Consider the following 12,094-nt stretch of genomic DNA (forward strand, 5'->3'; position numbering starts at 1 on the left):
GTACGTACCTCGTATATCGTTGTATGTTTTCGTGTGCGTGTAGTGTTAGAAGAGCGTGTTCCAAGTAACCGAGAAAGTTCCCTTTCTGGTTACTTGGGGGGCATATATATCCTGGATACAACCAAGTCCCGAAACTTAGAAGTTAATTCAAATTGGTTAATCGATGTTTTTCTTAAAAAGCACGAGGTATCAATAAAAAATTAACGTGAATTAAATTTTTAAAATCAATATCCTGGATACAACCAGGTCCCGAAACTTAGAAGTTAATTCAAATTGGTTAATCGATGTTTTTCTTGAAAAGCACGAGGTATCAATAAAAAATTAATGCGAACTAAGTTTTTAAAATCAATATCCTGGATACATCCAGGTCTCGAAACTTAGAAGTTAATTCAAATTGGTTAATCCATGTTTTTCTTAAAAAGCACGAGGTATCAATAAAAAAATTAACGCAAACTAAGTTTTTAAAATCAATGTCCTTGATACAACTAGGTCCTAAAACTTAGAAGTTAATTCAAATTGGTTAATCGGTGTTTTTTCTTAAAAAGCACGAGGTATCAATAAAAAATTAACGCGAACTAAGTTTTTAAAATCAATGTCCTGGATACAACCAGGTCCTAAAACTTAGAAGTTAATTCAAATTGGTTAATTGATGTTTTTTCTTAAAAAGCACGAGGTATCAATAAAAAATTAACGCGAACTAAGTTTTTTAAAATCAATGTCCTGGGTACAACCAGGCCCTAAAACTTAGAAGTTGATTCAAATTGGTTAATCGATGTTTTTCTTAAAAAGCACGAGGTATCAATAACAATTAACGCAAACTAAGTTTTTAAAGTTAACCGTCCTGGATACAACCAGGTCCTAAAAACTTAGAAGTTAGTTAAAATTGACTGGCAGTGCTTTGTGGTTTCGAAGAAAAAGTCAATAAACTAACGCAAACTAAGATTTTACCAAACATGCTAAAAAAATAAATAAATAATAAAAATAGATTGAAATGAAACCAATTGTCTCGAGGAGGAGAAACCTCGTGGTAAAAGATTACAAGTAAATAAAGAATACAGAAGTCCTAGGCCCCCCTAGGCCGCTCCGATGAAGTCACCCCTTCAGTCTCCTGCTCGCCAGCAGCGGAAGTCTCCCCAGTCTCAGAAGGCGACTCCTGTTGAAGGCGGGCCTTGAACTTCTTGAGGAATGGCTCCCACACCTCAGGCGCTAGGAAGGAGAAGTCGCCATCATGGTTGAAGGCCCAGCAGTGATAGAGCATGGCCTCCATGGAGGAGATGAAAGACGCCCTCTCTGCCACGGTGGCGGCCTCGGCCTCCAACTGCTTAGCCTTGGCCTCCCTGAGCTCGGTCTTCGCAGCAACCAAGGCGACCTGTGTAGCCTTGACCTCCAATTGCTTAGCCCTTGCTGCCTCCAGCTCGGGCTTTGCAGCGGCCAAGGAAACCTTTGCGGCCTTTTCGCTTTCTTTGGCAGCCGTCATGGCAACCTTGGCATTTTTCTCTTGCTATTGTGCAGACGCGAGAGCGACCTCAGCAGTCTGGAACTCGCCCCTGATCTTGTCAATCCTGGCCCTGGACCGAGCTATGCTACGGTGTAAAGCCAAAGCTGCTTGCAATGACATAGATAGTAAGGCATGTGCTGGAAAGAAAGCAAAGAAGCATGTGTTGAGAAGAAAACAAAGAAAGTTAACTAAATAAACTTACTGTGAGGGTCATCCCCATTGAAGACTCCATAACATTCTCGGGGTTCCTCGTCTCGATCTCCCGCAAGTCCCTCGGAGTGGCATTGTAGTAATGATCCACCGTATTGCTCGCGGTCTCGTAAACCATCCCTCGGAAGGCCTCAGGGATTTTCTCCAGGGCCTGGGTGTTAATCGGGATACGCGCGGTGGGAGTGGGAACTGGCGGGGTTCCAGCTGGTGCCTCCTATTCCCGAGTAGGGACTGGAGGTCGCGAGGGAGGTGGGGGTATGTTCTCTATGGCCGCAGGGACCTGGCTCCTCCCCTTAGCGGGAGACTTGGAGGTGGTCTTGGGGGGAGGAGTCTTCTTGGTCATCCGGGGTTTCTTGACCAGCGGCCCGGACGATCCGGAAGGAGGATTCCCCCCTGGAAGATGGACCGCAGGACGTTATCTCCGAGTTGGGCCATCTCTTCGCCTGAAATAAAAAATAAGGGAGCGTTAGTATACATGTAAGGTTACTTCATTACAAAAAAAAAAAAAAAAAGTCTGCAGGTGTATTGAAAAGGTCCTACCCTCCGAGATAGAGGAGGAATCTATTACCATGACCTACGGCCTCGGACCTTCTATGGGGGAGTTTAAGTTTATAACTTCGTGAATGAGAGGGGGATCTGGGTCCGGATCCGCCTCAAGACTGGACTCCTGTACATACTGCCTAAGCCCTGGAGTGACTACACCCTCCAGAAGGGAGGGCCACCACCTAAGGTTGGTCCCGTACTCCTCAAAGAAGGCCGACCTAAAAGTCAGGGTGTTGTCTACTACTATAGTGCCCCTAGGGCGGCCCATATCATAGCACAACAAAAGTTGATATACACACTAGAGTAGGGTTATGTTAAGGTCTGGGTCATCTCGATGACGATGTACGAGCTGGCTTGGGTTAAACCTAGCAAGCCTTAGGTCTGTGGCAGCCCTGTCTAAGTCCCTAAACAGGTATGGGTTACCTTGGCCGGAGGGGCCGGCTATTACCCTGGACTGAATCTGATCTGTGTTGAGGCCCTAAGCAGCCTCAAGGGCCCGCTTTCGTCGCACGAGTGGCACCTCATCTTCCTCGTCCTACTCGTCACTGTCCGCAGCATCCCCCTTGGGGATAAGCACCATCTCACGAGCCACTGGAATAGCCCGCGACCTCCTCAAGGCCAAAGTTTGGCCCGGAGAAATTAACTTACATGCCACCATCATCTCCTCAGATACGAGCTTGCGGTAGTCTTTTTCACTTGGTGGGAGCCCCACCAAGGTTTCGTATTAACCCCCAAGGGTCACCGATTTGGCCGTCCTCGCAAAATGGCTACACGGTAATGTTCAAGTCAATACACGCGAAAAGAACTAAAGCAATGTAGTGATTTTGCGAGCTGAGAATAGAGATAACTTACGAGGACGGTTGACACTACAAGAAAAAATACTTTAAATAACACTAAAAATGTGTTATCAAAACATACCATAACACTTTTTGATGTGTTAAGACCGACTATGTTATCGTAGGTCAGGGTACTTTACATAACACTTTATCATTGTTATACAGATGTTTTATTATACTACCAACGATAACACACTTTCTTTGTTATTTTAATAAATAGATAAGTGTTTTATTATATTATTTATAGTCGATTATATAACACATTTCAATACTTATAAATTTGTCTTATACTACACTTTAGTATAACACATTTTTTGTGTTATACTACACTTTAGTATAACACATTTTTTGTGTTATATAATGAATTTTGCATAACAAAATTCTTTACTTATAAAAAGTGTTATTGTAATAGATATTATAACACATTTTTCATATTATTTTAATATTTAGATACGTTTAAATTCTCATTATATATTCATTTATATAACACTAATTTATTCTATTATATTTTTATTTTTTATATATATAATTAAAATTAGTTTTCTAATATATACTAGCATCATCAAATGAACTTGATTTTCAAATAACAAAAAGTAAAAAAGCATTCAACATTGTATTAACAATCCACAAATTAGTTTAAAACATTCAACACTGTCATCAAATTATATTATAGTTCTCAGGAGACAAAGACCCGAAAACTTAAACCAATAAATCTTAAATCACATGTAAAAAAATTATCGCATTATTGCATATAAAGTGCATCCTAATGACCAAATATCATCTCTCTCATCGATATCTGCATTACTTGGACAATCCCACAACTCAAGAGCTCGAAAAGGTGCTGAACAATGCTCAGATGCCCATTCCTACACAGCAAGCAATGAGTCCACCATCAATACAAGTACGAAATATTTAATGAAAGATGAAATCTATGTCCATTCCTCCATTACTTTGGCATATTCTAACAATAGGAACTTTTAAATTGTACAAATTAAAAATTCAAACATTTTGTAATTTGATAAGTTTTTTAAATGAGGTTATCCAAACAGTAACTAAAAATGCAAAAACTTGATAGAAAACCTCAAAACATGAACACATGTCAAGTCTTCACAAATATGCCATTAATTAAAAAAATTCAATATTTTTTTTATCTCTTAAGACTATGAAAAAATAAACTTGGACCATCTTGAAGTTCAGATTACAAAAACACTAGACATACAAGTGAACACTTTAAATCGCCAATCATATTTGCTTATAATGTCTATATAGCAAGTACTTTTGGCCTAATTTTCTTTTCTTTGTCTTCTTTTTATTTTTATGTACAGTCAAAACAAATAAGGGAACTTGATCTTGCTAATATACATCTGCAACTTGAGGACACAGAACCATATTCAATCCATACTGCTTTAGAGGTGAGAGCAGTTGAATTAAAAGGTCTACAAGAAGTCCTAGATAGGCTTAGTTTAGACAAAGTTCAAGCAAGTTTATTTATTCTCTAGAGCCACAAACAGAGAAAAACTCAGAACCTGCATGCATAGGAAGATCATGAAATTTCTAGGAAGTACGAAGCATAAATGTAGAAAGACAGCTCTGACGTACTGACCTATTCAGAAAATAAAAGTTTTACTCAATTATCAACACATAAAAAGCATAGAACAGCAAGATTAAATTGCTACTACAAAAGTAGAAAACATAGAAACAAATGACCAAAACTCCAGACAAGAGAACTGCATGTACCATTAAACACCATTCTACATATAAAGAGCAGGTTAATTGCTAAGGCAATTGCTGATACGCAACTGTTGAACTAGCTGTAACATACACAGCACAAAGTTCGTACACACAAAGAAGAGCAACAACTAAGAGTAAAAGAACAGCAACAGCTCTTGTAGAAGTAAAATTCAGTGAAATGTGAGTGAAACTTTCTGAATTTCTCAAGAGCTTACAAAACCTCTTCCCCTCAGAAAAATAAATAATCACAACAACAACAATGCAACAATGATTTATTTACAGAATTTTGGACTTATAAATCAGAATTAAAAACTTATGATTACCCTATTCTCCCCACCATGAACAAGAAGATGTCACAATAACAAGAAGCATCTCAAAACTAAAAATAAAATTAAAAATTTGAAGCATTTAGGACACATCTCTTGCAAAGTACTGATTTAAAGAAAGGAGAACCAACCAACCTGTAGAGTTGATTCAAGATAAGAGGCCCCACAAATTGAGAAAGATCATTTCCAATCTACAAGTTATAAAGTGAACAAAAAAATAAAATATTAGAAAACATATTTGGTCTGATATAAAATTTACACTTAAAATAACATATTTGGAAAAGCAACGGTCTGATGTTGGTTGGTGAAAAATTAGAACACTGCTGTACTTTTTCCATATAAATGTGCAAAAAAAAAATGCTTTGTGCTATGATGTTCCAAAGCTATAATTAAGAGAGAGAGAGAGAGAGAGAGAGAGTAGTTGAGTACTAAAACATTATGACTTGGAAACTTTTGTTCATATGAAAAAAAGATCCAGTCTTGGATACTTGCCTAAAATATGCCAAAAGGTACCTAACATAGTGACATGGTGTGCTCAAAATATAATGATATATTATTATGGCCAATTTACCGTTAAAGAGGGTGACACAATTCAATATAAGCAATCACTTGTCACGGTTGTTTCGAACATTGTGAAAGGTAAAATCAAACTTGATGGCTATGAAGGAATGGAAATAATGGCCAAAAAAAATTCCAATAATGTAAACCGGAAAATAAGATGTAATACTCTGTTTTGTCTTTAGAAAACATAGCCCCCCAAAAAAACTCAGCAATGAAGGCTGAAAATAGATAAAAATCAGCAACAAAGACTTTGAAGAAACTAACACCATGTGGAAAAGAGAGTAATTTCTTCTACTACTTTTTCTATTAGAGAATAGAAGCCTTATACACAAAATACAATCCTAGGTTAAGTCGGCTAAACAAAGGGAACCAAATAAAAAACTTTAAAATATCTCAATTGATCCCACATAATCAGGACCTGCTAAGATATTCCATATTAAAAGGGCCTGCAGATAATTTAATCCCCTACAATTTATATAATTTATAATTAGGCTAAATAAATAACTTTTATATCCGTGTTTCTCCACAAGGTCCTATACAAGTAAAGAGGGGTTAATGTTTCAATCAAGCAAATTCAATTTTTTGGTGTCAGAGCTGAAACTCTATTTAGAGGACGAATAGCCAACTTGTACAAAAAAAAAAAAAGCAATGATGCTGGTACATAAGCTTTTACTTAAGTTTCCTCCCCTTGCCTTACAATCATGAATCCATGATGAAATTGTACTAAGACAACAAAGTTGCCATCAACATCTCTTGTAATCTTGTATGATTTTTTGAAACATGTTGAAGTTGATCACCATTTAAGCATAACAATAGTTAACACAAAATAGATGAGGAAACACGAGACTTAAGCATTAAGCTACCTTTCATGAAACAAGGTGATTTAGGGGGAAAGAGAATCCAAAAAGACTAAATTAAAAATATAGCAAGAAAGATAAGACAAACCTCAAAAAGTAGGAACCATAGATGAAATTTGATAATAGAGCACATAGAAACAATACATCAAAAAGAGGCCTAGTTTTGATATCCTTGTTGTACGCCCTGGTTTTCCCACGGGCTGTTTAGCAGGGCGAGCCTCGGACTAAACCTGGTTTAGTCCGAGGCTCCCACAGGCCGGAGGTTCTATTTCCAGGACGGGCCCTTGTCAGATCGAGGGGGTCCTGTTTCCAGCTCGCACTTATTGCCCCAGGAGCTGGGAATGACATCCGACGGCCACGAACGGATAAGCTCGGGTTATGAACTGCTCCGGTCGCGAGCTTCTCAGGAAGCTCCGACCCTATGGGAATTCAACACGCAAGATAAACGTGCATATTCCTGCCATCACGTGTCCGATATCCCCCTGACTTCTCGGACACGCAGCAGGAACGTGCGTATTCAGACACCCACGGACGGGTTGGGCCGTGCGGCCCATTATCTCCTTCCATACTGATTAGACCACACTTGTGTGTCAGGTTTAGGAATTAATCATGAATATCACAGATTTGATATGACAAATGGTAAGGTCACGGGATGACCTCCCTACCAACTTCCAGGTGCCTTCTCCTATAAATATGGAGACCCTGGGAGTTGATAGGGGTTGGAAAAAATAGTCTTTGAAGAACTATATACTTTGTAAACCAAATACCCAGAGAATATCAATAATATTGACTAGTGGAGTAGAAGGATTTTAACCTTCGAACCACTTAAAAACGTGTCTTGAGTCACCTAGTTCTTTCCCAAAAGATTTCCTATCTGTGACGGTTCTACTTTTAGTACTAATCTCTTTCTCTTCTTCTCTTAATTATCTGTTGCCGAAGAACCGCGTCAACAGTTTGGTGCTTTCATTGAGAGAAAGTCCGATTAGTACTACCACAAACATACAACTATGGTGACCACTCGATCCAAACATGGCAATGAGACAGAACAGCATGATGGGCAGGAGGCCCGCCATGTTGCCCTCCCTGATGAGCAAATTCCTGAAGTCCAGCAGAGGCCAGGGAAGCAGCCGGCGGGCCAAGACGACACTGGTAGTTCAGCGCCCCGGCCGCCTAATCCGAATCCATGTTATTACACTGCGGTGGAGATGGAGAACGCTCAGCTGAGGAGCCAGTTAGCAGCAGCTGGTCAGCAAATCCAGGATATTCTGAGCCGACTACCCTGTCTCACAACCAACGGTAACGTTGGAGAGAGGCAAGGCGAGGCTCCTAAGTCTCGCCGGAGTAATCGATCCAGGCATAGCCGTTCGGGTAGACTTCCTGCAGCCAACGCCACCCCTTCATCACACCATCAAGAGGCGAACTTCAGGGAAATGCCTCGGACCGAACAGCAGCAGTACAGCCGTTCGGTTAGGACGTCAACCCCTAGCTCTCAGCCTTCCTCGAGGACGCCCAGAAGAGATCGAGGAGATTCCCAAAGAAGGGCCGAGGAGATCCGGAGACGTCAGCCCGTCCCCGAAGAACGTCCAGTTCCTCGTCCAGCTCGCTCAGCGCGAAACCAGCAAGCTGGCAGGGCCGAGAGGCCCCCACCAAATTTAGTCCGTCCTGACAGCACTAGGATCGCCTCTCCGGTCAGGCATCCTCCTTCTCCCATCAGATATCCGTCTCCTCAGCCCGTCCGAGACATCCCGACCTACGGGAATAGCAGGAGGGGCCCGCCGTCAGCTGGACCCTCCTGGCGCGGCAGGGTGCCGGAGGAAGGATCAGGTCATGGCCGCCAAAGACGCACTCCTAGTCTGTCCAGCAGGAGTCACTGGACCGGCAGTGCACAGAGTGATCTTTCGGGAGGAGACCTGCGCCAGCGACTAAGTTCAGCACAAAGTCACCATACTACCCAGGGAGGCGACCTTCGAGATCGCCTCAACTCTCACAGAGAGGATCGAGTTAGGGATAGTAGCCAAGCCCGCTCAGTTGGGGTCCGATCCGAAGTACGTAACGGCGGGAATGCCCCAAATGACCTATCTCAAGATAGGAGGGGCAACAACCCGCCTAATATGTACAATGGGTCCGAAGCTGTTGAACAGCCCCGGAATAACCCAGGATCTCAGGACAAAACCCTAGAGCGCTTAACTCAGATGGAGGAGCTGATGAAGAAGCTCCTATCGGAAAAGGAAAAAGACGAATATGATTCAGGGGATGAGATGGAACTCTTCGCCCCCAATATAGCAGCAACGGCATACCCTTCTGGCTTTCGTATGCCCCACTTGTCAAAGTTCAACGGGGATGGAGACCCGTCTGACCACTTAGGGATGTTCAACACCCTAATGATGGCTCATAACATCGGACCGGAGCTTCGTTGTTTGATCTTTCCTTCCACTCTAACTGGACCTGTCAGGCAGTGGTTCAAGCAAAGTAAAAGGCAGTCAATCAGCTCCTGGAAGACCTTTTCGGCTGACTTCAAGAGGGCATTCCGCGCCTCTCAGGCCGCCCGGGTCCAGGCCGACTCCCTAGCTAATGTGAGACAGCAACCTGGTGAGACACTGAAAGCCTACTTGAGCAGATTTGCAAATGTCGCTGCTCGAGCCAGGGATGCTGACGATAGCTCCAAGCTCATGGCCATGAGGACCGGGATCCTGGTCAGCGGAGACCTGTGGAAGGATATTCAAAGGAGGGGGGTCAGCTCGGTTAGTGAATTCCTTAACAGAGCCCAAGAGTGGATAAACTTGGAAGAAGCTGAAGCTTCAGCCGCGGGGACCAGCCAGGTCCTCGAGAAGCCCGCTGGGACGGGAACAGAGATCGTAGTGGCGACTCCCGACGTCACGCAGAGTAACCAGCCCGATGGCGGCAAAAGAAAAGGAAATGGTGAAAACAGCCAGCACGGTCAAAAGAAGAATAAGTCCGTGGATAAATTCAAGCCCGTGTTCACAACGTATACCGAGCTCACCCAGACCAGAGAGAATACTTTCCTGGCCAACGCTACGCGAGTCCCCTGGAAGAGGCCGGAGCCATTAAAACACCCTAAGGGAAAGAGAGACGCTTCCAAATTCTGCCGTTTTCATAACGACGTCGGGCACAATACCGATGACTGCAGGCACCTCAAAGATGAAATCTAGACTCTAATCCGAGCAGGTCCATTGGCGCAATACTCGCGAAATAGGGTCCCGGCAAGTCGACCCGCTCCGGAGGTCCCAGTCAATCAGCCCGGACCTCGGGTAGATCAGGACGTCCTTCCCCCCGCGGTCGAGGGGGAGATCTCCACCATCTCTGGAGGACCACACATGGCTGGCACGAGCAGAGGCGCCCAGAAGAGGTATGTGAATGAGTTGAAGGCCCACAATGGAGCGGAGTTCGTCCCGGAATAGCGTCAATCAAAACAACAAAGATTAGAGAAACAACCGATTATCTTCGCGGAGGAAGACGCAAGCCATGTCCAATTCCCTCATAACGATCCCTTGGTCGTAGCAGTCCAGCTCGCCAACCGGAGAGTAAGGAGAGTGTTAGTGGACAATGGGAGCTCGGTGAACCTCCTATTCCGGTCCACCTTAGAAAAAGTGGGTCTGACCGTCTCCGAGCTGAAGGCAACCTCGATGATGCTGTATGGTTTTTCAGGAGAAGGATCAGCAGCGATAGGGACGATTGAGCTGGTGATCACCCTAGGAGACGAGTCCCGAACAGTGTCCAAACTACTCGAATTCGTAGTCATTGACTGCTCCGCTGCTTACAACGCCATTTTGGGCCGACCTCGCTCATTGCTTTTGAGGCTATCACTTCCGTCCGGCACCTCGCCATGAAATTTCCTACTTCGACAGGGATCTGCACTATCAAGGGCGATTAGCTCGCTGCCAGGGAATGCTACAACATTTCCATGAAGGGAAAATCTAAACCCGGGCAGGTGACGATGGCCGTTCAGGACGAAGAGGAATCTCGGGGACCCAAGGCGGCTCCCGAGATTGAAAAACCTCAGATTTCTGAAGGCGAAAAGCTCGCCCTAAGCAAGGACATTGACCCCCGAGTAGGCGAGGACAGGTCCGAGCTCCAAGCTATTGAAGAGCTCGAGGAGGTAAGCGTCGATGAACAAAACCCGTCACGGACGGTTAAGCTCGGAAAGAACCTCTGCGATGGAAGAAAGGCAGAGCTAACTACGTTTCTGAAGAAGAACCTGGACGTAATCGCATGGTCGCACGAGGGCATGATAGGGATAAGTCCGAGCGTAATCATGCACACGCTCCACCTAGACAAAAGTGTCCCTGCCAAGTCTCAAAAGCAGAGGCGTTTAGGGACAACCCGAGCCGAAGCCCTTGAAGAAGAAGTGGCCCGGCTCAAAAAATGTGGCTTTATCCGCGAAGCCAAATTTCCCATTTGGGTTGCCAATCCCGTGTTAGTTCCAAAGCCCAATGGGAAGTGGCGGACCTGTATCGACTTTTCCGACTTGAATAAAGCCTGCCCCAAGGATTGCTTTCCATTACCGAGGATCGATCAACTGGTGGATGCCACGGTGGGGCACGAGCTCATGTCCTTCATGGACGCGTACTCAGGCTACAATCAGATCGCGATGAATCCAGCAGACCAGGAACATACCAGCTTCATGACCCCGACTAATGTCTATTGCTATAAGGTCATGCCGTTCGGTCTTAAGAATGCCGGGGCTACCTACCAAAGGCTGGTAAATAGAATGTTCGCAGACCAGATCGGGAAAAACATGGAAGTGTACGTTGATGATATGCTTGTCAAGTCAAAGATTGCCAGCAACCACGTCGCCGATCTGGAAGAGTGCTTTAACATACTGCGAGAATATGGCATGAGGCTCAATCCTCAGAAGTGCACTTTCGGTGTCGCATCGGGGAAATTCTTGGGTTTCATAGTCAATACCCGAGGAATCGAGGCAAACCCCGACAAGATCAAGTCCCTGCTCGAGCTTCCTTCCCCCCGGTCGCGGAAAGATGTCCAAGGTCTCACCGGAAGAGTGGCAGCACTGAACCGGTTCGTTTCCAAATCGATCGATAAGTGCTTGCCCTTCTACAACCTGCTCCGGGGAAACAAGAAGTTCGAATGGACAGTAGAATGCGAAGGCGCATTCCTCGACCTAAAAGCGCACCTGGCAGAACCGCCTGTGCTATCAAAGCCCAAGGTAGGAGAACATATTTTCCTCTACATGGCCGTCATGGAGGACGCAGCTAGTGCCGTTCTGGTGCGAGAAGAGGACCAGGCTCAAAAACCGGTTTATTACATCAGCAAGAGACTCCTCGGAGCTGAGTCAAGGTACCCATTAATGGAAAAACTGGCGTTCTGCCTAATCACGGCCTCGCGAAAACTCAGGCCATACTTCCATTCCCACTCTGTACACGGCATGACCGATCAGCCTCTAAGGCAGGTTTTGCAAAAGCCTGAAGCCTCAGGACGCTTGCTAAAGTGGGCGGTCGAAGTCAGTCAGTTCAAGATTTTCTATACTCCCCGAACTACCATAAAAAGTCAAGC

At 44.3% G+C, this 12,094-nt stretch overlaps 1 protein-coding gene across 9 annotated transcripts in view; it reads right to left on the minus strand.

Moving 5' to 3' along the window:
* Positions 1-3,649: 3,649 nt before the first annotated feature.
* LOC133817967 (uncharacterized) overlaps positions 3,650-12,094 on the minus strand; it is a 45,494-nt gene continuing 37,049 nt past the window's right edge. For 3 of the 9 annotated variants that reach the window (XM_062250626.1, XM_062250634.1, XM_062250632.1), the window contains 2 exons: positions 5,280-5,335; positions 3,650-3,953 (listed from right to left, as the gene is read on the minus strand). In XM_062250626.1, the coding sequence (XP_062106610.1) occupies positions 3,851-3,953; positions 5,280-5,335 (159 nt within the window). In that variant the 3' untranslated portion in view covers positions 3,650-3,850. The remainder of the gene's footprint in view (positions 3,954-5,279; positions 5,336-12,094) is intronic. The other 6 variants (XM_062250637.1, XM_062250636.1, XM_062250635.1 and 3 more) reach the window with 4 other exon arrangements.

Source organism: Humulus lupulus, chromosome 2 (genome assembly GCF_963169125.1).
Source record: "Humulus lupulus chromosome 2, drHumLupu1.1, whole genome shotgun sequence".
Taxonomy (NCBI): Eukaryota; Viridiplantae; Streptophyta; class Magnoliopsida; order Rosales; family Cannabaceae; genus Humulus; species Humulus lupulus.